At 41.6% G+C, this 26,324-nt stretch overlaps 1 protein-coding gene across 6 annotated transcripts in view; it reads right to left on the bottom strand.

Annotated features, from left to right (window-relative positions):
- TMEM131L (transmembrane 131 like) overlaps positions 1 to 26,324 on the bottom strand; it is a 95,310-nt gene that overhangs the window by 60,148 nt on the left and 8,838 nt on the right. For 5 of the 6 annotated variants that reach the window (XM_084856296.1, XM_084856297.1, XM_084856298.1 and 2 more), the window contains exon 3: positions 22,229 to 22,272. The exons of the other annotated variant lie outside the window; for it this stretch is intronic. In XM_084856296.1, the coding sequence (XP_084712422.1) occupies positions 22,229 to 22,272 (44 nt within the window). The remainder of the gene's footprint in view (positions 1 to 22,228; positions 22,273 to 26,324) is intronic. 6 annotated transcript variants of the gene reach the window in all.

The raw sequence follows: 26,324 nt of genomic DNA, 5'->3' as shown, positions 1-26,324 counted from the left end.
AGAACTACTCATAGGTTAAAGGTCTTCTTAAATAAAGCAGTCTTTGCCTGCTCGTGGAAGGACATGAAAGAGGGAGCAAACCTAGCCTTCCTTGGGACACATTTCCATAGCCTGGGAGCAGCCACCAAAAGGTCCTCTCTTGAGTCGCCTTCAAATGCACCTCTGAAGGTGGCAATCTCAAAAGAAAGGCCTCTCCAGAAGATCTTAAGAACTTTTTTGCTTTTCACTTCCATGTGACCTCACAGTTTAACTTCCTTTTTCTTTTCTTTTTTGCTCTATACCCATATATATATATATATATATATATATATATACACACACACACACACACACACACACATATATATACACACACATACACACACATATATATATACACACATACACACACCTGCCAGCTGAGAACAATACTTCACTCACATGATCAAATAGACTCGAAGCCACTTACACAGTAACAAATTTGGTAGTCTTTAAGGTGCCACAACTCTGTTTTTAGAACACTGAATTGCAGCTTTTGTTCTTATGAATAAAGTCATATCTTAACTACTGTCTCATGAATATATATTGCCAATTTGCAATGAATAAAGCGTAATTATCCCCATGATGCAATAATATTTGTTTTAGCATAAAATAAAAACAGTCAACCAATTTTATGTCAAGTAGTGGAGTTGAAAGATATAATTGTATAGCGCCTCCTACCGCAATAGTTTGCAAAGCATATTTCATATCATTTAGCACTCACTTTCACAGTATGCTAAAGAGAGAGAAAAAATCATAATATGTAACTGCTAATAAAAGAAACCAAAACATTTATTAAGCATTCTTACAATCGACTTGGGGCACAGCTGAACTTGCTTATGCTTACCAAAACTTCCTGCTAAAATTATAAAGATGCACTTAAATAATAAAGATATTAACTGAGCTAGTATGTAGTATTTCAGAAACCAAATTGCATTATTGTTAGCACAGCAGCCATAGTTAGTGTAGCAATCAGAACATTCTTACTCAACCTCTGAGATATGAACTGTGTTCCTAGATTTCAACATAGGTAATCAACTTCAGAACAAATTCATCCAAGACAATGTTTCTACTACTAAATGAAACTGACACCTGAAACAATCATGCGAATCCTTATATTAAATAAGAAAATATCTTTAATCTTCTCACCTGAAATATACATATTGTTACTGGCAGGTCACACAAACACAGACACATAGCAGTTAAACTTTAACTGATAAAGAAAATTATAGGCCAGTGGCCAACATCCCCTTCCTGAACAAGGTGCTTGAGCGGGTGGTTGTAGGACAGCTCCAGGCACTCTTGAATGAAACGGATTATCTAGATCCATTTCAATCGGGCTTCAGGCCTGGTTTTGGAACGGAAACTGCCTTGGTTGCCCTGTGGGATGACCTCTGCCGGGAGAGCGACAGGGGGAGTGTGACCCTGTTGATTCTCCTGGACCTCTCAGCGGCTTTCGATACCATCGACCATGGTATCCTTCTGGATAGGTTGTCTGGGTTAGGAGCTGGAGGCACTGCACTACAGTGGTTCCGCTCCTACTTGGATGGCCGATTCCAGAAGGTGGTGCTGGGGGATTATTGCTCTGTGACAGGGATCTATTTTATCCCCCATGCTGTTTAACATCTACATGAAACCGCTGGGGGAGGTTATCTGGAGGTGTGGGCTGAGAGGGTGTCATCAATATTATGGATGACACCCAGCTCTACCTCTCTCTCTCATCAAAACCAGGTGAGGCAGTGGCTGTTCTGAATCAGTGCCTGGGCACGGTAATGGACTGGATGAGGGCCAATAAACTGAAACTCAATCCAGACAAGACGGAAGTACTGTTAGTGGGTGGTTTGTCTGCCCGGCTAGGTGATATTCAACCTGTTCTGGAGGGGGTTGCACTCCCCCTAAAGGATCAGGTTCGTAGTTTGGGGGTGCTCTTGGATCCAGAACTGTCACTTGAGGCACAGGTGAACTCAGTGGCACGGAGCACTTTTTATCAGCTTAGGCTGGTATACCAACTACGCCCTTATCTGGACAGAGATAGCCTAGCTACAGTTATCCATGCTCTGATAACTTCTCGTCTGGATTACTGCAATGCGTTATACGTGGGGCTGCCTTTGAAAACGGTCCGGAAACTTCAGCTGGTCCAAAATAGGGCAGCAAGATTGTTAACAGGGACTGGCTTGCGAGCTCATATTACGCCAGTACTTTTCCAGCTGCACTGGCTGCCAGTCCATTTCCGGGCCCGATTCAAAGTGCTGGTGTTAACATTCAAAGCCCTTAACGGCTTGGGGCCAGGTTACCTGAAGGATCGCCTCTTCCCATATGTGCCTGCCTGGACCTTAAGATCATCATCAGCGGCCCTTCTCCGTGAGCCCCTGCCAAAGGAAGTGAGGCGGGTGGCTACTAGGAGGAGGGCTTTTTCTGTTGTGGCACCCCGGCTCTGGAATGAGCTCCCTAGTGAGATTCGCCTGGCGCCTACATTGTATTCCTTTCGGCGCCAGGTGAAGACCTTTTTATTTTCCCAGGCATTTTAGCATTTTAGCTTTCTAAATTTTTATCTTTGCTGTTTTAAATCTGTATTTTAAACTCCTGCACTGCTGCTAGGTTTTATTGTGGTTGTATTGTTATATTGTGGTTTTAATGTTCTGTATATTTTAAATTGTTTTATTGTGTGTTGTTTGGTTTTAATTTTTGTGAACCGCCCAGAGAGCTTCGGCTATTGGGCAATATAGAAATGAAATAAATAAATAAATAAATAAATAAATAAATAATTCCTTCCCCTTATTGTTCCTAAGCCTGATAGAGTAGTTTGATTATCAAAGTGATATGACATGACCCAGCATCTTTTGTCACTGCTGGCCCTGATCTTCAATTTCTGATAGTTGTGATGGCCCAGTTTGGACAATCAAATCTCAGCTTAATAAACCAAGATCTGCACACACAGCCATTTTGCTCCTAGTTCACTCCTCCCTTCGTCTGAGCTGCAAAACAAGTCAGGAAGCCACAGTTAGCCATAGCTTCCCATTAGATCCAAACTAGAATATCATGACTGAATGATTTTCAAAATAAACCAGAATATGAGCCATGGTTTTAGTTGGCTTCCATATTCTGGCTTGTTTGGAAAGCATCGATCACAGTTCCTGGTTCAGATGTAATGGAAAGCTATAGTTAACTGCAGCTTCCTGGCTTGTTCACTCACTCATGCAAAGGAAAGAGGAAAATGGCTGTGCACAGGTGCATGAAACTCAAGCATTCCTTGGCTTATTGAGCTGTGATTTGATAATCCAAATGTAGCCGGTGACACGCAACATTCTGCAGACAGACATAGGGTCAGCCCTGGTTAGTACTTGGATGGGAGATTGCCTGGGGATCAGGCTTCCTGCATTGAGCAGGGGGTTGGACTCGATGGTCTTGTAGGCCCTTTCCAACCCTATGATTCTATGACCAGGAACCAGTCCTACTGGATGCTATGTTTAGATCCAAGGATCTACGCTACAGTCCAGGTTGAATGATGTGCAGTGGAGTCTGGTGAAAATCTATAAAAACTATGCAAGAGCGGCACAAGAGAGACCTCCAGTTATCTGCCTACCCAAGCACAGTGCTGGCAGAAAACATTTTTGTGCCCAATGTGGTAAATCCAAATGGCACTCTTCAACCATGGTGTCCACCTGCTTCCCTACCAAACTAGAGATGTGTCCAAATATGCAAGTGATCAATTGACCAAAATCAATTATGCAAGCTCAAAGCAGAGTAGATACACAAGGCCATTAAAAAAAATTAATGGCAATACAACAAAAAACTAAAATAATTCACTCTGGCTCTTAGTAGGGCCAACACTATCTGGGCTACTAATTGCCATCTGACACACATTTATGTACTTTGAACTTTGTAAAAACATGCAGTGTTGGTAAGCTCTCAAAAGCTAATTTCAAAATTTACTAATGTTTGCAAGGATGAATTAAACAAGGCATGGAAGGTTCAAACTATACCAGCAAACTCAGAACGGTTGCAGAAACTGTAGGAGTTAATACGTCTTACAACTGTAACGTCTTATCAAATATAAGTAGTTCCTTTTTGTTCACTGACAACTGCAGAATTCTGTTGTACTATATAAATATCATTGAATTTGATTTAATCTAATTACTGTGCAAATAAGAAAACATTAAGGCAAGTGTGTCATAGATGTGATTGCCTTGCAAACGGAGAATAGTTTTCCATGTCATGTGTGTTTTCCCCTTCCATGTAACTGCAGTGTTACATTTTAAATCAACTTAAACAAAGGAAGAACTATAGAGGAGAAAAACAAACAACATGCAAATAGGAAATTTCATCTTATTTCACCTACAAAACTGATCAGATGGTCTGCCAGTTTCTCAACTACCTCTCAGAGGCCAATTTATCAACCTAATTACAGCCTCATCTACAAATAAAGTAACAGTTGAGGTGATAAAACTGTTTCTAAGCTATGCAGTCTCACATGCCTTTGGTAGCGGTGGCACATTGAACTCCCAGCCATGAAAAAAAGATCAGTACACACACAGAATACTATTAAGTTTGAGAAAACGCTAGGCTAGAGCCCTGAACCCTTGCTTCTAATAGTCTATGTTCTGCAAGGTTGTTGACAGCAGCATATCTGGCTCCCCATCTTCAAACATCACAATAACTTTGTGAGGTAGGTTAAGCTGAGATGTGTGACTGGCCCAATCACCAAGGTTAGCGTCATGTGTCAGTGGGGATTTTGACATAGCTGTCCCTGGTTACAGTTCAACACATTGTCTGAGCCATTGATTTTTATTGGCAAGTTTTGTTATGAATTTTAATTGGCAATCTGTTTTATGAATTTTATTTAATATATTTTTTATAGATTTTTCATTGTATCCACTTCGTGTACACCTTATTATTGTATCCTGTTCACCACCCTGATAGGGTTCCACCCATAAAGGCAGACTAGAAATATTTTTTAAATTAGATTATAACAAGACACCAAACTAATCATGTGATTTTTCTGGCTGTAGTATGAAGTGGTACAGCCCCAGGAACAGTTTTACCACTTCACCTGTTCATGGTACAAGATCTTATTCATGTTCATATCCATGTACTTCAGAGTTTAAGGCAGCTTCCCCAACCTGGAGCCCTCCAGATGTTTTGGACGGCAATTCCCATAATCCCCAACCAGTAACCATGCTGGCTGAGGCTAATGGGAGTTCTAGTCCAAAACAAATGGAGGGCACTGGATTAAGGAAGACTAGTTTAAGGCATGGATCTGCTCCCAAGTGAGGTCTATTAGTGTACTAGTATGCTTTGGAGATTATGTTTTTGTGGGGGCGGGGGGTTACAGTTTGAGCAAACTCAGAACTTTTAAGTGACTCTTTTATTTGTTATCACAGCCACCTCTTCCAGATGGCAGTGGCTTATTAGGAGTATATTATGTCAGTACTCTTAACTTCTCTGCTGAGTCCTATAGCATTCTGGGCACATTTTAAGTTACCAGTTTTAAATCACAGAGCCCTAAAAAGAAAAAAAAACCCAGACATTTTTAAAGAATTGACCATGAAGGATTAGGAGTACTGAAATACATTTTCCTGTCAAGAAGGCGCTTCTACAGCTTTCCCCAACCTGGTGTCCACAATATGTTGGCCATAGCAGCTGGGGATGATGGCAGTTGCAGTCCAACACATCTGGAGGGCACCAGGTTTGGGAAGGCTACCCAAAGCAAAATCACAAGCATGAATGCTAGATACTTTCAAGAAGTAACTGTAATAAAGAGTAGAGCATATTAGTATCTTTAACATTTATATTTGTTTCTCAAGCTTTTTCCCCCTATGTTGTGCCCCCTTCTAAACCTATTTTTATCACATTTGAATTCCATCCTTCCTCAAAGTAGCTCAGGGTGGCAAATGTGGGGTTCTTATTCCGTTTTATCACCTCAACCATGTTATGGCCTAGGTAAGGTTGAGAGATAGTAATTTGTTTAGTGTTATTCAGCGGGCCTTGTATCTGAGCTGGAACTTGAACGCGGATCTCCCCATTCAAAGATATTATTTGTTACACTAGATTTCTCACACTCACACAAGCCTCATTAGGTATATCCTCATACCTCCAGTACTTCTGAGCTACTTCTTCACACTATGGGCCAAAGCACACAAGTAAAAAAGAAAGGAAGTCCAGCAGATCCAATCTTGATCAGGACACTATTCTGCAAATAGGGAAGCTTTAATACTTTGCCCCCAATTCCTCCCACCCCTGATGTGGATCTCCCCCCCCCACTCCACCTGCAGTTTATATTGCCAAACAGTGATCAATTAAAGCAAATGAATCACTATTTGGCAATATAAATTGCAGGTTGGGACTGCAGCAGAGGAGAAGGATTAAAGCAACCAGCCCATGCTAGCGTTCCGATCCAGATCAGCCTCCTAGCACTTATTCTACAGTAAAAAAGAAAGAAAGGTATAGCCACTACGTCTTTAATGTACCATGTGCTTTAGGTCTATGTCTCTCCTTGAATTCAATGTGGTTTGAGAATTCCTGTGTTAAGAAATCCCATGATATCCTTAGAATTTGTTGTACTTTTTCCTGTAGCATGACAACAAACGTAGCAGTAATCCCCATCCTCTTTGCCAGACTCCTACTGGTTGATGGTGCTGAAGTTTATTATATATTAACATATTTATTGAAAATAAATGTACTGAAAATAAATATAAGCTGTAAGGAAGGACAGAATAATCAGCTATACAAGAATATACTTTTTAAAAAAACAGCATACTTCACATACATTTTTTCCAACACTACTAAACATTAATACTGAACATTCATACTGAACATACTGAACTAATACTGTAAAAAGTAAGAGGATACTAGCAGTAATCTTACTGGCCAGCAAGCCCTACCCAACAAGAGAAAAGCAAGAGACTCAATGTGCAACAGAAATCAAACTGGCACAGAAGAAAAGCAGTTAACAGCAACAAAGATTGTAAGCCACAGGTCAAGGAGCTGGTCAAGTAGAGGCCCTTCAACTCCATTCTGTCAATACTTGCCAGGAACAAAGCTTTGAAAGTGACAAACAGCACCTATTGTGGAAAAGCCTTTCAACACACAACTAGCCCCTCTCACGGTGGCACATTTTATGCAAAAACATTTTTTTCAAATGTTACACCATGATTAGATAACCTTTTACCACTAAATTTTAGACTAGACTAAATCTACTGCCAAAATGAGAAACCAGAAGGAAGTAGAAGCCTCACTTTTGCAGTTTCCTCAAAAATAACAGATGGCTTAGAACAAGTGAAGATGTAACCTTATTTATCTGAATTGTTCTTCTCATTAATTTCAGTTTAGCTATTTCATCCCTGCAATACCATTTTTCTTTAGTTCTATTACAGTCAGCATGTTCATCATGGATTATTGCTACAGCCTTTTTATCTTCATCTTCCCAAAATGGAGTGCTTGTCAATTACAATGACTGGGTTCAGATGTAATGCTACACTATGGTTTACATCATGAGCACAAGCTTCAAGGTTCTTCCTACCCTCTCAAGGATAAGATATAATCAGGGTTTGTCATTACATCTGGAACCAGGAAAGTAAGTCGACTCCAACCATGGTTTCCGTTTCTGGCTTGTTTTCCTTAAATCATAGTAAGACTAGGCACAGTTTGTCTGAGTTCAGATATAGTGACAAATGGTGCTAAGACTAACCACAGTTAAGTCTAAGCACAGTTTGTCCAGGTTTGGACATATTGATAAACCATAGTTCGTTGAAAACAGAAGCAAAAGCTTCCAATTTCCTCTTCACAGCAACACTGAAGAAACAGAGGGTAGGAGGAGCTCACATGCCTAAGGTTTGTTCATACAATGCTAAACCACAGTTTAGCATTGGGTTTGAATGCTTCCAGTGAGACCTTATCTTAAACAGCTTGGGGTGTCACAATCATTCTGCCCCACTTTCTTGCTCCATCCTACTCCAGTAAAAGTGCCAGACTTGGCTGCTTGCATTTATTTCATAAAGCATTCACAAGACATTTCTCTTAAACATTATTTTGAAGATAAAGCTCTATTAAATAAACACAAAAAATAACAACAGTCAGGAAAATTACTGAGAGAAGAATTAGCAATAAGAATGTAGCATTCCTGAAATGAAAACAGTTCAGGATAGGGCTGGGGAATTATTCTGACACTTGGCTACCCTTCCATGAATATTCAGACAAAGCAACTGTCACTATCTATAAACTTAAAAGACCATGTTCTTTCTTTTGTCCAGGAATGCTATTTCCCTCCTCTTCCATTAGGATAACCTTTAAAAATAACCCAGATAATTATGTGAAGCAATTTAATCTTCCTACTACGTTTGATGAAATGTTAATGCCACCAACAAAATTGATGCTTACTATTAATTGCCTGCTGCACTATTTCAATGATTAAAATGCAACAGTAATGGAATCACCATATCTATTTTACCAAAAGAAGGAGAGATTACAGAAGCATGGAGTATAGTTCCATAAATATATCAAGAAGAGGTAAAGTAGCATAGGTTAAATCCTATCAGCCCATTTAGCTTGAACAATGGTCAGCAATGCTGAGAGTCCCAAACATCTGGAAGACAACAGGTTGGGCAAGGCTGCCATACATTGTCAGGGGGTAAGTTTAACCAATTTTCCCTAACTCTATGTTCTTCCCCCTACCCTGACACTCTCAGTATTTTGTACCTCCTGGAGAACAATGAAAATGCTCATTCCTCATCAGCCTCCCCCCATCTTTTTAAAACACTGCAAGCAAATATATTTCTACATAGTCAGGCACTCCCCTGAGGATTCAGAATCCACTACCTTGTCTGTGGGTAGCCCATTTTGCTGCAAAAATGATAGGCACAGGGCTACCAAGGGGGAGCATGAGAGAGAAGCAAATCGCAAGTAAGGCTAGGGAATGGAGAAAGGCAGCAGAGGGAAGGCAGTGGCCACTGAACTGAGAAAAGTAAAAGGGAGATCTGAAATGGTCCTCTGTCTTCTCCCATCCAGTCAGTCAATTTATAAACCAAGCCTTCCTGTTGTTGTTTACAAAAATCTATGTACAACTGGAATGAAGGGACAGAAACTTGTTAGCTGGGGGGTAATTGGACGGAATATATTTTAGGGTGAGAGGTGGAGGCTTAGGATGCAAAGGTTCTTTACCAACTGCTGCTGAATTCCAGGAGGGCACAGTGCTGGGGGAGGGAAGTGAAGGAAACTGCATGGGGGAAGAGCTTTGCAGATGGGAATGGGGGGGGCAACAACACAATACTGAACGGCACCAGAGGGAGATTGAAAATGATGCAGTCAGCCTCCCCAAGCCCACCAATCAGATCTACAATATTCCCATAAAGGGGAGAAGAAGGAAGAACCCCTTGCAGAAAAACCCAGACTGATGTGCTCACCTCCCCCATCCAGAATTCAGGGAACAGAAATAGCATAATAGAATAGTGAGCCATGTTCAGTAAGCAACCATCTTATGGGGCAATAATCCCTTTGCACCCATTTTGGGAGGTAATTTTTTTTTTTGGGGGGGGGGAATAATTTTTTTTGGAAGAAATGGATTTCTATATACCTCAGGATTTTCTTCAGTATGCCGCAATCTCCCCATGTTTGTGGGTGGCCCGGCCCCATTTTGCTTCCAACCAATTGACCCCAGACCACTGACTTTGCTACTATTTTAACATCAGCTGATGGATTTCTGCGCCATGGGCATCCTAACACTAGATTTGAACAATTTTCATTGTGAAACTATATCACTTAAAATAGTATAGCATTTTGGGAGGTGAGGTCTCTGAGCACTAGCAGGAGAAATTCTGAATTCCAAGCGATTCTACTCGCTCCTGGCATGTCAAAAGAGCACATTTAAACAGCAGTTCTAAAAATGCTGCACTACGAAATATTGACGACCATCAAAGTATAACTGCATACTTTATACAGGTATTTTGGGACTATTCAGTGGTGATCATACTGAAGTTTACTTTCTGATAAAGTCCACTCATACAGTATTAAGGCCACCACTGTAAATGTATTTATAGGATGGTGTACAAATCAACAATTAGCACAATCGTGTTATTCTCAAGACAGAGACACTGACTGGGTTCAGACAACGCCATAACTCACACTCAAGGGTTGACTATGAGTTAAATGTGGGTTATCGTTGAACTGTGGGTTGCTGCTGAGATGTGGGTTATTGTGTTATCTGAACCCAGCCGCACTAACAAACCATGGTTTGTTACCCACAAACAACCTATAAAGAGAACCCATGTTTGTTGTTGAGTTGTGAACTGTGGGTTGTTCATGGTTAACAAACAATGAGTTGTTAGCGTTGTGAGTGGGTTATCATGTTGTCCGACAACCCATACTCAGCTCAAGAGCTCATACTCAGGGTTGAGTATCAGTTGAATGTAGGTTGTCATTGAACTTTGGTTGTCGTTGAGCCATGGGTTGTTGTGTTGTATGAACCCAGCCATGCTAACAAACCAGGGTTTGCTAACCATGAAAAACCCACAATTCACAATCCAAAAACAAATCATAAGTTCTTTTTCTAGGTTGTTCATGCTTAACACACCATGTTTTGTTAGCACGGCTGGGTTCATACAACACAACAACCCATGGTTCAATGACAATGCACACTTAACCCATACTCAACCTTGAGTATGGGTTGCCGTTCTGTGAACCCAGTCAGTGTTACGTCTAGGAATCCAACAAGCTAACAGCTACTGAGGTGCTCCTGAGCAGCCCTGTTTCCAAAATAGCCAGATTTCTATCTCTACATGCCCTGGTCTACCTACACATGTATGCGCACACACCTCAAAGCTTTCCTTTTCCCACTTCACAACTAGTCAGTCAAGCTTAATGGGTCCTTAAACGTGGTAAAATATCCTAAACTTGAATGTTTTACATCAATCAGCAAAACCGCCTCCCCAAAAGCAGAAAGTTCAAAAAAGTATAACTGGAAAGCAGTTACTTCAGAAGCCAGGAGCTTGGAGCTCTTCATCTATTCCCTCAGTACCAAGGAACCACTACAGATGAGCATCAGCTTCAGACAAAGCCTGAATCCAGGAATGAAACAGCCCACTTCAGAGCAATTCAGCCTTCGTCTGAAGTGAAGCAGCAATTCTACAAAGTGGCCCAAAGGGAACCAGGCTGCTCCTAAAGCCTTACAGCTGTCTCAGACACAGTCAAAATTTATTCATTTTTTCACCCAACCTCTCCAGAAAAGGAAAATGCTGGACAGGAGCAGGAGAAGGTGTAGTTCTGTGAGGGACAGCTCTAGCTTCCAGCCAGGCAATAACTTTATCAGGGATCTCCTTTTTTTTATCTAGTCACAGTGCTTTTGGAAGAGATGCAGAAGGAACTTACTATTTGGCATCAATTGAACAGGGGAAAAACGCCTCAAACTGTTTTTCATTCATCATAACTCCTTAACCTCTGCACCTATCCTTCTGAAATTTAGCAGGTTACGTAGATAGGGTTATCTCTACAATGTATACTATTTTCATTACAATTGCCCCCCAAAACAGGGAAGCAAATCCCTTCCCCAACAAACTTGCATGGACGTCTCCTTGCACAAAACCACCTGCACCCATCTGTCTGATATTCATCCACTCAGAAGCCTTGGATTTCTGAAGGCTCCATTTTGGACAAACGGTAAAGCAAGTCATGACCAAGGTGAAGCAACCTGCTTTCCAAACTGAATCTTGTCATCAATGCACCTTCCTAGAAACTACCACTTTTATCCATCTGAGTTTCACAGGAGTCAATGAGTGAGCGGAGCCATTATTTGCTTGGTTCTTCAGCCTTCAGTCAAGAATTGGCTCTGCTTTAAATTAGTTATTGATCAGGGCAATTGGAAACACTGTTTTTGTGAATAACACAAGACAAATAATCTCTGAAAAATATTGTTGACCATCAGGAAAGAGCACAACTAACTGAATTTTAAATATATTGTGTACATATGATATCTTATGATTGGAATGTTGCTCTATGTTTATTTTTACCCTTTTTTGGTCCAGCTGTTGAGCAGTCTTAATTGAAAGGAGAAATATTAACAGCACAATCCAGTACATCTTTACTCAGTAGTGAATCCCACTGTGTACAATGGGGCCTACTCCCTAGTAGCTTTAATACAAGGACTGCAGCCTTAATATGCATGAAGATCTAGAACTAGATATATGCACACACTACTACCATATTAACTTTCATTTGCATTACCAAATATAAACATGAAAGCATATGACCATGATATTTCCATAATATATTTTCATAATAAAGTCAAGACCCATAACTTTAAATATCTCAGGCTTTATTAAAGGAAATATTCTCAGATAGTAAAATTAAGAATGATAATGTGTTGGTCTAAGACCTTTGGTAAAACCCTCTTAAAACATTAGGACTGCACGTGTACTGAAGGCATTTATATGAGGTTTCACTAGAATGTTTCAAATGTCACAGCTCTAGCATCGAAGAAAGCTGTTTCCAATCAATGTAGGCATAAAGAATGCCAGACTATTTTCTGAATTCATTTTCTTCTCAGCAAAGTTTTAGTTTTCTTTTTACTAAAATATCTTGTGACTTCCTTCCAATACAGAATGCTGGTAACTATGCAAATGCTGTGCAAAATACTACAAAATCTGACAGCTGTACAAACACTGCCGCAATTCTGGTTCTCTTATTGTGGATTTCATGTAATTGGAGCTTCTTAATATACCATATTATATCTGTGGTTCAAAATGTACAAAGAGCATATGCTGCATAAGGACCATTCAAAAGAATAGCATCTTATCTAGAGCTATATGTGCTCACCAGTACTTGGGCTGTCTCTGCATGTCCCAAAATCTGCAATATTACTGAGCCAGTATTACCAAGAACTCCAAAGCTTCCGTACTGTAGTGCCCAAACAGCTCAAAGGAACCCAAAACTGTCAGGGAAAAACAACAGGCACTATCCCTAAAAGTTACAACTCCAGCTTTCTATATTTAAGTTTGCATACAACACCACCCCGCCCCCAATAAAAAGACTTTATATTGGACTTTAGTGAAAATTGGTCAGGTACAAGAGACAATCCATTCCAAACCCTCCTGGCAATGCCAGACACAGTGCAAAGTTGCCAGACACAGACCACAACATCTGTGGGGCACCAAGTTGGAGAAAGGTGATATAGTGATGTGACTGACAAGGGGGGAAAGGCTATTTCTTAGAATTTAAGTTGATTTGTTGCTATTGCCAATTTACATATAAAGTTTTATATAAAGTTTTAATAAAGTTCATATAAAGTTTTAATTCTACACCTGAACACACATGTACAGTACAGCTGACCAAGATCAGTTTCAGCGTTTTGTTTAAAAGCTACTGGAGGAGATAACAGAAGAGCTGACTTGACACTGGCATCTACTACACTTTTTTTCTCCCAAGCATTCTCATCTCTTCTAAGCAAAAAGATCCATGTTGTTTTTGGAGAAAGAAGGAAACAATACAAGTTAAACTTGCCAGCAGATTTTGTACCATCCTTGGGAGGAAAGAAAACAGCAATGCTCTGTAGACCTACTAGTTTCAACTTGTTAAAAGCAGTTTCCAAGCTTCCCGCCCTCTGGGAACATATCAGTTTGTATGTGGAGGGTTCCCTGCTTGTCTGACACAAACCCACAGTTGTTGAGTGGAATTCTGGAGTATGTTCCAAGACTTGGTCTCCATTCACATGGATCACCACCCACCACCCTGATGAGCCGTACCATTGCCCAGGCAAACTGAGAGAATATCCTACCAGAACAAAGTCACCATCACCCATGATGCACAGTCAGAGGGAAAACCTGTGATATGGATAACCTGGCCAGCACTACTGATCTTATTAAGGAAACTCTGATAAGCTAGCAGCAGTCTGGAAAACCATTTCTCATTACATTTTTATCCCAGCCTTTTTCACAGGACCATAGGGAAGTGTACATGTTTCTCTCCCTTTGCACCCCCACCCCCAACCACCACCCTTTGAGCTCCACAACAACCCTGAGAGGCAGATTAGATTGAGGAGATTAGATTCTAGAGGGCTCTGAGTTCAGAGACCTCTGTCTAGCCTATGCCCTGTCATCAAGAGCCAGGCAGGACGAGAGGAGGACAGTGACAATTTCACCCCCATTCCTCCATTTAAAATGCAAAAAGCAGCTGGATGTGCCTCTGAGCCCATCTAGCTGACTTACCTTTTGAAGGGTGGGTAGGGGACTGGAAAGCCCACTGGATATTGCATATCACAGCCTCTTCTCTACCCTCCCACCAGCACACCCCCTTTTCTCCATCTCTGACTTCTCTTATGAGGTTGCAATTCCAACCTTGTAAGAGAAGCTTTCCATGGCGATTGGGAGGGAAGGAGGGGGTGTGGATGGACGTTCCACAATTCCTTCCTCCTTGCTTGTAGCTCTATAAACAGGCAGGGTGGAGGAGATCCACAGCATCATATGGCGCCCCAGACACTGTCTATAGAGGCCGCAGGATTGCTCTCTAAGCTTCATTATTGAGCAAGGAGAAACATGGTTCCTTTAAAGCATTTTACCGCACACTGAAATACTCTTCTTAAAGAGCTTTTCAAAAGTGGCAAAAACCATTGTTTTAACCAACAGAACTATTAACTAACAGCCTTTGGTTAGCCAATGACGGAACTTAACCAGCAGCTCAATTGCTCAAATCTATAACTTTCCACAACACAGAAAATCTATAACTTTCCACAACACAGAGAAAGTACAAGGCTGTGATTCACAGATTATTTCATGTGCACCATGGTTATTTGGTTATTTTCTTCACGTTTTCTTTCATGTTGTGTAGAAGGAAAGCTGAGCTACACCCACAGTAATATGTTTTGCATACAGAGCCGATTTCACACAGCCACCTGCATATACACCTCGTGCTGGGACTTCTGCATGTGTGTGTTGTTGTTCAGTCGTTCAGTCATGTCCGACTCTTCGTGACCCCATGGACCATAGCACGCCAGGCCTTCCTGTCCTGCGCTCTCTCCCGGAGTGTGCTCAAGTTCATATTCATTGCATCGGTGATGCTTTCTAGCCATCTCATCCTCTGCCGGCCCTTTCTCCTTTTGCCTTCAATCTTTCCCAGCATCAGGGTCTTTTCCAGAGAGTTTTCTCTTCGCATTAGGTGTCCAAAATATTTCAGCTTCAGTTTCAGTATCTGTCCTTCCAATGAGCACTCAGGGTTGATTTCCTTTAGGATGGACTGATATGACCTCCTTGCAGTCCAGGGGACTCGTAAGAGTCTTCTCCAGCACCACAGTTCGAAAGCATCAATTCTTCGGCGCTCAGCCTTCCTTATAGTCTAGCTCTCACAGCCATACATTACTACTGGGAAAACCATAGCTTTGATTAGACAGACTTTTGTCGGCAAGGTGATGTGTCTGCTTCTTACTATGCTGTCTAGGTTGGCCATAGCTTTCCTCCCAAGGAGCAAGCGTCTTTTAATTTCATGGCTACAGTCACCGTCTGCGGTGATCTTGGAGCCCAAGAAAGTAAAATCTGTCACTGCTTCCATTTCTTCCCCTTCTATATGCCAGGAAGTGATGGGGCCAGATGCCATGATCTTCGTTTTGTTAATGTTGAGTTTCAAACCAGCTTTTGCACTCTCCTCTTTCACCCTCAACAAGAGGCTCTTGAGATCCTCTTCGTTTTCTGCCATTAGGGTGGTATCGTCTGCATATCAGAGGTTGTTGATAATTCTCCCAGCAATCTTAATTCCGACCTCTGATTCATCCAACCCGGCATTTCTCATGAGGTACTCTGCATATAAGTTAAATAAGCAGGCTGACAATATGCAGCCTTGTCGTACTCCTTTCCCAATTTTGAACCAAGGAAATGGCAACCCACTCCAGTATTCTTGCAAGAAAACCCCATGGAACGTATCACAAGGCTAAAAGAGATGACGCCGGAAGATGAGCCCCTCAGGTCGGAAGGTGTCCAAAATACTACTGGGGAAGAGCAGAGGGTATTTCCAAGTAGCGCCAGAAAGAGTGAAGCGGCTGGGCCAAAGCTGAAAGGACACTCAGCTGTGGATGTGTCTGGTGGTGAAAAGAAAATCTGATGCTGTAAAGAACAATATTGTTTAGGAACCTGGAATGTCAGATCAATGAATCAAGGTAAGCTGGAGGTGGTCAAACATGAGATGGCAAGATTGAACATCGACATCTTGGGAATCAGAGAACTCAAATGGACAGGAATGGGCGAATTTAATTCAGGTGACCATCTTATCTACTACTGTGGGCAAGAATCCCTTAGAAGAAATGGAGTAGCACTCATAGTCAACAAAAGGGTGGGAAAAGCAGTACTGGGGTACAATCTCAAAAATGACAGAATGATCTCAGTACGAATCCAAAGCAAACCATTCAACATCACAGTAATTCACGTCTATGCCCCAACCACTGATGCCGAAGAAGCTGAGGTTGATCGGTTCTATGAAGACCTACAACACCTTCTAGAACTAACACCAAAAAAATATGTCCTCTTCATCATAGGGGATTGGAATGCTAAAGTAGGAAGTCAAGAAATCACCGGGATAACAGGCAGGCATGGCCTTGGTGTACAAAATGTAAAATGAAGCAGGACAAAAGCTAATAGAGTTTTGCCAAGAGAACATGCTGATCATAGCAAACACTCTTTTCCAACAGCACAAGAGATGACTCTACACATGGACATCACCAGATGGTCAATATCGAAATCAGATTGATTATGTCCTTTGCAGCCAAAGATGGAGAAGCTCTATACAGTCAGTAAAAACAAGACCTGGAGCTGACTGTGGCTCAGATCATGAGCTTCTTATTGCAAAATTTCAGCTTAAATTGAAGAACGTAGGGAAAACCACTAAACCATTCAGGTATGACTTAAATCATATCCCTTATGAATATACAGTGGAGGTGAGGAATAGATTTCAGGGATTAGATCTGATAGACAGAGTGCCTGAGGAACTATGGACGGAGGTCTGTAACATTGTTCAGGAGGCAGCAACTCAATCCATCCCAAAGAAAAAGAAAAGCAAGAAAGCCAAGTGGCTGTCTGATGAGGCTTTACAAGTAGCTGAGGAAAGAAGGGAAGCAAAAAGCAAGGGAGAAAGGGGAAGATATCTCCAACTGAATGCAGAGTTCCAGAGAATAGCAAGGAGAGACAAGAAGACCTTCTTAAATGAACAATGCAAAGAAATTAAGGAAAACAACAGAATGGGAAAGACTAGAGATCTCCTCAAGAAAATCGGAGATCTCAAGGGAACATTTTGTGCAAAGATGGGCATGATCAAGGACAATGAAGGCAGAGACCTAACAGAAGCAGATGAGATTAGGAAGAGGTGGAAAGAATACACAGAAGAACTACCCAGGAAAGATCTGAATGTCCCTGATATCCATGAGAGTGCGGTCACTGAACTGGAGCCGGACATCCTCGAGAGTGAAGTCAAGTGGGCCTTAGGAAGCATTAGTAACAACAAAGCTAGCGGAGATGACAGTCTTCCAGCTGAGCTATTTAAAATCCTAAAAGATGATGCTGTTAAAGTGCTGCATTCAATATGCCAACACATTTGGAACAATCAACAATGGCCGCAAGACTGGAAAAGGTCAGTTTACATTCCAATTCCAAAGAAGGGCAACGCCAAGGAGTGTTCAAATTACCGCACAATTGTGCTCATTTCACATGCCAGCAAGGTGATGCTCAAAATCCTACAAGCTAGGCTTCAGCAGTATGCGAACCGAGAACTACTGGAAGTACAAGCTGGGTTTCGAAGAGGCAGAGGAACTAGAGATCAAATCGCCGACATTCGCTGCATCATGGAGAAAGCAAGAGAAATCCAGAAAAACATCTATTTCTGCTTCATTGACTACGCGAAAGTCTTTGATTGTGTGGATCACAACAAACTGTGGCAAATTCTTAAAGGGATGGGAGTACCAGAACACCTTACCTGTCTCCTGAGAAACCTGCACGAGGGTCAAGAAGCAACAGTAAGAACCAGACATGGAACAACTGAGTGGTTCAAAATTGGGAAAGGAGTACGACAAGGCTGCATATTGTCACCCTGCTTATTTAACTTATATGCAGAGTACATCATGAGAAACGCCGGGTTGGATGAATCAGAGGTCGGAATTAAGATTGCTGGGAGAATTATCAACAACCTCTGATATGCAGACGATACCACCCTAATGGCAGAAAGCAAAGAGGATCTCAAGAGCCTCTTGTTGAGGGTGAAAGAGGAGAGTGCAAAAGCTGGTTTGAAACTCAACATTAACAAAACGAAGATCATGGCATCTGGCCCCATCACTTCCTGGCATATAGAAGGGGAAGAAATGGAAGTAGTGACAGATTTTACTTTCTTGGGCTCCAAGATCACCGCAGACGGTGACTGTAGCCAAGAAATTAAAAGACGCTTGCTCCTTGGGAGGAAAGCTATGGCAAACCTAGCCAGCATAGTAAGAAGCAGAGGCATCACCTTGCCAACAAAGGTCCGTCTAATCAAAGCTATGGTTTTCCCAGTAGTAATGTATGGCTGTGAGAGCTGGACTATAAGGAAGGCTGAGCACCGAAGAATTGATGCTTTCGAACTGTGGTGCTAGAGAAGACTCTTATGAGTCCCCTGGACTGCAAGGAGGTCAAATCAGTCCATCCTAAAGGAAATCAACTCTTGAGTGCTCATTGGAAGGAGAGATATTGAAGCTGAAATATTTTGGCCACCTAATGCGAAGAGAAAACTCTCTGGAAAAGACCCTGATGCTGGGAAAGACTGAAGGCAAAAGGAGAAGGGGACGGCAGAGGATGAGATGGCTAGATAGCATCACCGATGCAATGAATATGAACTTGAGCACGCTCCGGGAGAGAGCGCAGGACAGGAAGGCCTGGCGTGCTATGGTCCATGGGGTCACGAAGAGTCAGACACGACTGAATGACTAAACAACAACAACAAAGTTCTAACTGGTTAGATTTCCTATCCTAACCTAAATAAAGTGCCAAATACCCCAAAAAGATTAAGCACAGTTAGAGAGACACAAGCTAAATCTTCCTTTTGACTCTCACAATTTATATTTTTGACCAGCCTACAATGCTACAAAGATTTCTGAGAAAGACTTATTCCAAAAGTTCTAGAAAGTTGGACAACACATGGGTAGCTACGTCTACATATTCAGTTGTAACCTAAGAGTCACAACTGACTGGGAGGAAACAGATTTATCACCATCTTATCCACAGATCATTTTAAATGACCTTAAATAGATATTCTGAGGTACGTACATGCACGCACAGGAAATCAGTTCTATGTGCATCATCAGTTATTTCTAAAATTAGCTTAGGCTTCTAAAAGAACAGAGCATTAGATATTGTTAACTCATGTGTTGACAATGGACTATATCTATGTTTGTTAATCATGGGATATTTTATCAACATTTTAGAAATTGCTGTGCATTCAACTTTTGCTATTAGACTGCACCTGCTTTGCATTTGTTGAGGCAACAACAACAACACTGATAGCTAACATCACCAGTAAAAACTACTCAGCAACGCAGGTGGCATTCACTAAGTTGGCTTGCATGCAGAGGTAGGCCAACCAAAATTGAAATAACACCTAGGTGAATAAAAATGTCTTTCCATGGAATTTTATTTTGAAATAAAATTAAAAATAGAGGCAACAAAAAACAAGAACACTAGACAAATAAAGACCACTAAAGAAATAAACTCAGTGATTATAATCCTTAGTACATCATGGATATACTTGTGGGATGGTTAGAGTAAAACAGGCTAAGGAGAAGCTCGCAATTTCAAGGGCTTCCACACAACAAATAAATGGAAACTATGGTGGCATAAAATCTTGTTTTTAAATTAGGATTTCTTGCTTGTTGCACTTGCTGAGTAACTTTGTAAAGAATCATGGTCTGCCAAATTTTATCAATCCACAGCTATTTAGCTGATTGCTTTGGAGACTTCAAGTTACATGCCATACACGGCCCTGTTACTATATACAATTTCTTAAAGAGCATCTTTATGCAGGAATCCCAGATCACAAGTCTAAAACGATAAAGAACCATAACTATAGAAGTTACCAGTGGTCTAATGTGAAGATATTTCTGGCAGTAATCAGCAACCATGGTCCAAAAATACCACACTGTTGAACATTCCGAAAGATGAAGAATGAACCAGTCTGACCACACTCCTTCCAACAATCTTGACTATAATAGCCTTCCCCAACCTGGTGCCCTCCAGATGTGCTGGCTGGGGATGATGGGAACTACACTCTCAATGCTTCTGGATGGCACCAAGTTGAGGAAGGCTGGACTACAGTTTGGATGTATTCGGTGAGCCTTTGGGGGCAATGTACTACTTACTGAGAACTTTGTATTGTGCTTCCTTTTTATTAAGGTTGATTGATAAATATGCAGAAGAGGTCTAGATATACCACAAGTAACCTTCTTCCATGCCTATACATAGGATGGTTGTCCTTCTGGCACAAAATAGACACGCCAGCACTACCTGGCGTAAAGCATTCCAGAGTTGGGGATGCCACAACTGAAGAGGGCCTATTCCTGCTTACTAAAGGCCACAAAGTAAGATCTTAATACTTCGGAAAGTTCAGATGTGTAAAGGCAGTCCATAAGTTAACTTTTAAAGCCCTAAGTGACTTGGGACCAGGGTAAAACCCACACCTTTAATTGAACCCAGAAATGGACCAGCAGCCAGTGTGGCTTTTTAACTGACAAGTTCAATATGTCTAGCCCCAGTTAATAATGTAGATGCTAACTTTTTTTACTAGTCATCTTCCGAACCATCTTCAAGGGTGGCACTACTTACACTGCATTGTAGCAATCCATGGGTTGCTGCTTTTGTACTCTGCTGTTAGCTTACAGAGATAAATTATTAGAAACGTAAGTACTAGCTTATGCCAAGAGCTATTCATAGACTGGCATACATGTTCTTGAACAAACAAGTTGTTGGGAGAGCATGCAACCACAACAAGGGACACTTAGAGGCCTGAAAATGGCCAGTGCAACATCGAGTGGATTCCACTTTGGGAAGGTAACATTCAGAAAAGTTAATGAATCAACACACATGTCAAAAACAGCCTCCACTGACAAAATCCTCCCTCTCCCTGACAGAATTACAAGAAGCAGTACAGTTACCATCTTCTCTGGGCATTAATCGCCTGCTGGCAAGGTAGAAGTAATTTGCTCCCACTTTAGATAATAAGAATGAAGTAAGGAGAAATAATGAATACCAAATTCAGTTTTAAATGTAAAAAAAACCCCAACAAGACCCTTTTCACTTCTGCATGTTAAGCATTTACTTTCACTTTATTTTAATTTCTGTCTGTATCGATATGCTGAAAAGGAAAAGTATTTTATTCATACTGCCTTAGGTAGTTCAACATTTTCAAGAATTAAACTTGTAAAACAATGCAAGAGAAATTAACACTGCCCAAGAAGCCTGTTTTATTTATTATTTATCTAGTGCCATCAGTGTGCATGATGCTTTACAAAAAATAAGAGGATATATCTCTGCCCCAAGCAGCTGAACAACAGAAGAGGAAGCCATGGTAAACAGGGTTCCCTCCTTAAAACAATTAAGCAATTATTTCAGTTTCATGAGCTTAGGCTTAGTTACTGGGTGAGTTACAGAAGAACACTGCAGCTAGGGAGTTGTCCCAAAGGCTTTATGGAAAGGTGCGTTTTGAAGGAAGAGTGGTGGCATCAAACAGATGTTCTGGGAGGCAGCTCCGAGCATATGGGGCAGCAAACAAGAAAGTATGGAGTCTTTACTAGAAATGGTAACTAACAGCAAGGCGACAAGTCAGTTTTATTATTTATTTTATCACAATAAGAAAGGTTCTGTTTATACTAGTTTTATGCCACTCTAGCACAGCATCTAAGGCTGTAATCCTATGTGTACCTATTTAAGATTAAGTTGCATGTTCTCTAACACTCAAAATGACAGCAACAGAAGGCAAATATCTATACTCAGTTTGACATCTATAAAAATCATTTCCTATACAAGAAGTGTCCCATAAAATGATCAAAGGAAGAAGATGAGGCCAAAGAAAATAATGGGTGCAACAATGATAAGCAAAATATGTTAACTGCTAATCTTACATTTCTCTGGTAAAAATGCAATATAAATGAAATTATTCAAAGTAATGGACTCCACTGTTACCACATGGAATCATGCAAATGTGGCTTACCGTTTCATGATATAATTTTGCTTACCTTTGCTCTTGTGGATGTTCCTCCACATCCTCCTCTGTTTCAGCCTAGTGAACAGAGAAAATACTATAAAAGGTTTTCAGCAAAAAAAAATATACGTTTCCAGTGTACATTTGTATGTCAGCAATCCCGCAGCTAGAGCTAATCAATAACACTTTGAGCAATGGGGCTCCTATATTGTAATATTTTTTAATCTGCCCCCTGAATTTTGCAAACCAGTGCGTATCAGCAAAACACTACAAATAAAATCTAAGGATTTGTTCTAATGAGTACAATAGTTGAGGAAATTGCACTATCTAGTAGTTGATCAGGTTTAATGGCTTAACAAAAGCTATCTAATTTAATCTAAATTATATAAATATATCTATCCAGAGTACAAGTAGCAACACCTTTTTTAAAAGCCAAGATGTCAAAGCGGACATACATCACTGAGGAGTAAAACCACTCATGACATTTTCAAAAGGCAGCATGGGTAACAATGCCTTATTACTTCCATATGTAGCTCCAAATACAGTCTTCAGAGAATCCCACAAGCTGGTTGCCACATAGATATGCATTAAAGGAACAGGAATCCTCTTTTGGGGGTGGGGAGGGGATTCAGTACAACCTTCTCTCAGATATGTCCAGCGGAGCTTTTCCGAGTGGTTCGTGGCCTGTTACATTCTGGGCCAGGGAGAGAGACGGTGGAACCCTCGGTAGCACGCTGTGACAAGTTTGCATGGCACTTTGAGGATACAGTCGCTCAGATTCGTCATGAATTGGACACCACCATTAATGCAGTTCCATTGGTAGAGGCGTTCAGAGCACCATCTGGTCCAGTTTTATTGGATGAGTTTCAGTTACTGAGGCCTGAGGATGTGGACAAGGTGCTTGGCCAAGTCCGATCGACCACTTGTGTGCTTGACCCTTGCCCTTCATGGCTTATTAAATCAAACAAGAAGGGGTTGTCCGGCTGGGTCCATGAGGTTGTAAATTCCTCCTTGAGAGAGGGAGTGATGCCTGCCGCTTTAAAAGAGGCAGTAATTAGACCACTCCTGAAAAAGCCTAACCTGGACCCAGAGGATGTTAACAATTATAGGCCAGTGGCCAACATCCCCTTCCTGGGCAAGGTGCTTGAGCGGGTGGTTGTAGGACAGCTCCAGGCACTCTTGAATGAAACGGATTATCTAGATCCATTTCAATCGGGCTTCAGGCCTGGTTTTGGAACGGAAACTGCCTTGGTCGCCCTGTGGGATGACCTCTGCCGGGAGAGGGACAGGGGGAGTGCGACCCTGTTGATTCTCCTGGACCTCTCAGCGGCTTTCGATACCATCGACCATGGTATCCTTCTGGATAGGTTGTCTGGGTTAGGAGCTGGAGGCACTGCACTACAGTGGTTCCGCTCCTACTTGGATGGCCGATTCCAGAAGGTGGTGCTGGGGGATTATTGCTCTGTGCCATGGCAATTATGCCATGGGGTTCCACAGGGATCTATTTTATCCCCCATGCTGTTTAACATCTACATGAAACCGCTGGGGGAGGTTATCCGGAGGTGTGGGCTGAGGTGCCATCAATATGCAGATGACACCCAGCTCTACCTCTCTTTCTCATCAAAACCAGGTGAGGCAGTGGCTGTTCTGAATCAGTGCCTGGGCACGGTAATGGACTGGATGAGGGCTAATAAACTGAAACTTAATCCAGACAAGACGGAGGTACTGTTAGTGGGTGGTTCGTCTGCCCGGCTAGGTGATATTCAACCTGTTCTGGAGGGGGTTGCACTCCCCCTAAAGGATCAGGTTCGTAGTTTGGGGGTGCTCTTGGATCCAGAACTGTCACTTGAGGCACAGGTGAACTCAGTGGCACGGAGCACTTTTTATCAGCTTAGGCTGGTATACCAACTACGCCCTTATCTGGACAGAGATAGCCTAGCTACAGTTATCCATGCTCTGATAACTTCTCGTCTGGATTACTGCAATACGTTATACGTGGGGCTGCCTTTGAAAACGGTCCGGAAACTTCAGCTGGTCTAAAATAGGGCAGCAAGATTGTTAACAGGGACTGGCTTGCAAGCTGATATTACGCCAGTACTTTTCCAGCTGCACTGGCTGCCAGTCCATTTCTGGGCCCGATTCAAAGTGCTGGTGTTAACATTCAAAGCCCTTAACGGCTTGGGGCCAGGTTACCTGAAGGATTGCCTCCTCCCATATGTGCCTGCCTGGACCTTAAGATCATCCTCAGCGGCCCTTCTCCGTGAGCCCCCGCCAAAGGAAGTGAGGCAGGTGGCTACTAGGAGGAGGGCTTTTTCTGCTGTGGCACCCCGGCTCTGGAATGAGCTCCCTAGTGAGGTTCGCCTGGCACCTACATTGTATTCCTTTCGGCGTCAGGTGAAGACCTTTTTATTTTCCCAGGCATTTTAGCATTTTAGCTTTCTAAATTTTTATCTTTGCTGTTTTAAATCTGTATTTTAAACTCTTGCACTGCTGCTAGGTTTTATTGTGGTTGTATTGTTATATTGTGGTTTTAATGTTCTATATATTTTAAATGGTTTTATTGTGTGTTGTTTGGTTTTAATTTTTGTGAACCGCCCAGAGAGCTTCGGCTATTGGGCGGTATAGAAATGAAATAAATAAATAAATAAAATAAATATGGCCCTCTGAAATACAGCCCCATTCATCCTTTCATATGCCTCAGGTAATTCCACATAGCAGGCCAAGATGTGAGCACCTAGGTTTTTAAGGTTTATCTTCTGTGAAACTAGCAAACACTGAGCTACCTTAAGAGACAGGATGGCATACGTTTAGTTAAGTGTTTCCCACTGTTAACTAAGAGCTTTAAATGTATGCTCTTGTCCAAAAGTGAACCCCTATTTGGCATCAAAACATAACAGATGTATGAGTTCAGGTTGACTTCCCACTGTAATGACATAAATGCACTCAAATCAGTTTTATTCCATATGAGTCTACACACAAAAGAATCACCGTAGAGCTCCAGAATACAAGCCTAACTCAGAGAAAAGGCCCATCAGTTCATGAGTCAAGCACATGTATCATAATTCTTCCATTTGCATCCCCCCACCCATGTCTGTTCAGATGCAGGAGTGAGCTGCAAGACCACACCTATGTTTTAAAAAGTTGTGAGAAAAGGACAAAGGATCACACAGAAGCAGATCCATTTGTAGCATCCACTGTACTCTCATCACAACCAACACCAGTTCCTTTGCAAGTGAACCTATATAAATACATGTGTTTGCAAGTGTAGGTTTCTTGAGAATTTTTAAAAAATCATTTAGGCCTTTCTAACTTGCTGCAAGCACAAGCTGACATCCTTTGACATACAACATCGTTTCAGACTTCAAGTATGCCTGGAGGTATCTGATTTCCCCATCTGCAATTCGTCAGCTCCCATCAGCTGATCAAAAGTAGGGAGATCATAACATTATATGTGGAAAGGGTATCACTGAAAAGCCAAGATAAGATTAGGAGAATCACTTAAAGATTGTAAACACAGAGAAAAACAACAGGAATAAAGGAATTAGGAACACACACACACACACTAGCGGACAACGGCCAATGTATCAGCAACATTTCTGTATCAGCAACAATGTATCAGCAGCTGCTTGGAGACTCCTGGGAGACTCCAGGAAATCATAGCTTCATAAAAGAGTTGAAGAGTGGCATTCCATTCATAATCTTAGGCCCTGGGAAAGCAAGGTCCCCAAAGCCTATTACTGGCAGCCCTGTAATTTAATGCAAATGATTCTGGTGAATCCCATTCACAATTTTTGAACTCAGGTCAATATCTCAAACCATACTTGGGCTTCCCAATTTCCTCTTGGAGAGTCTCTACAGACAGGCTTTGCTTCAGTACCAGGATTCTAAATTATTGTCCCATTTGAGTCTGTGATGGCTTTTCCTGTCATCCTTGGCAGGGAAGTAGCAAGAAATTTAATTTTATATACTTTAAAAAGGGATGGGGAGAAATTTATTGGGTTCTCATTTTAATGCAAGAATACTCAGTTCACACCTCCTCCTGAGACTAAACACTTCACTCATGACATCCATACATTTCCAAGACTTCTGAAGAGTTCTGAGGGGCAGTGGGAATGTCTAACAAAAAAATA

The sequence above is a fragment of the Heloderma suspectum genome, chromosome 5 (assembly GCF_057233095.1).
Source record: "Heloderma suspectum isolate Gila_16-S chromosome 5, 16-S_ref, whole genome shotgun sequence".
Taxonomy (NCBI): domain Eukaryota; kingdom Metazoa; phylum Chordata; class Lepidosauria; order Squamata; family Helodermatidae; genus Heloderma; species Heloderma suspectum.
The sequence above is the reverse complement of the archived record's forward strand: the minus strand, read 5'-3'. Positions and strand labels throughout refer to the sequence as shown.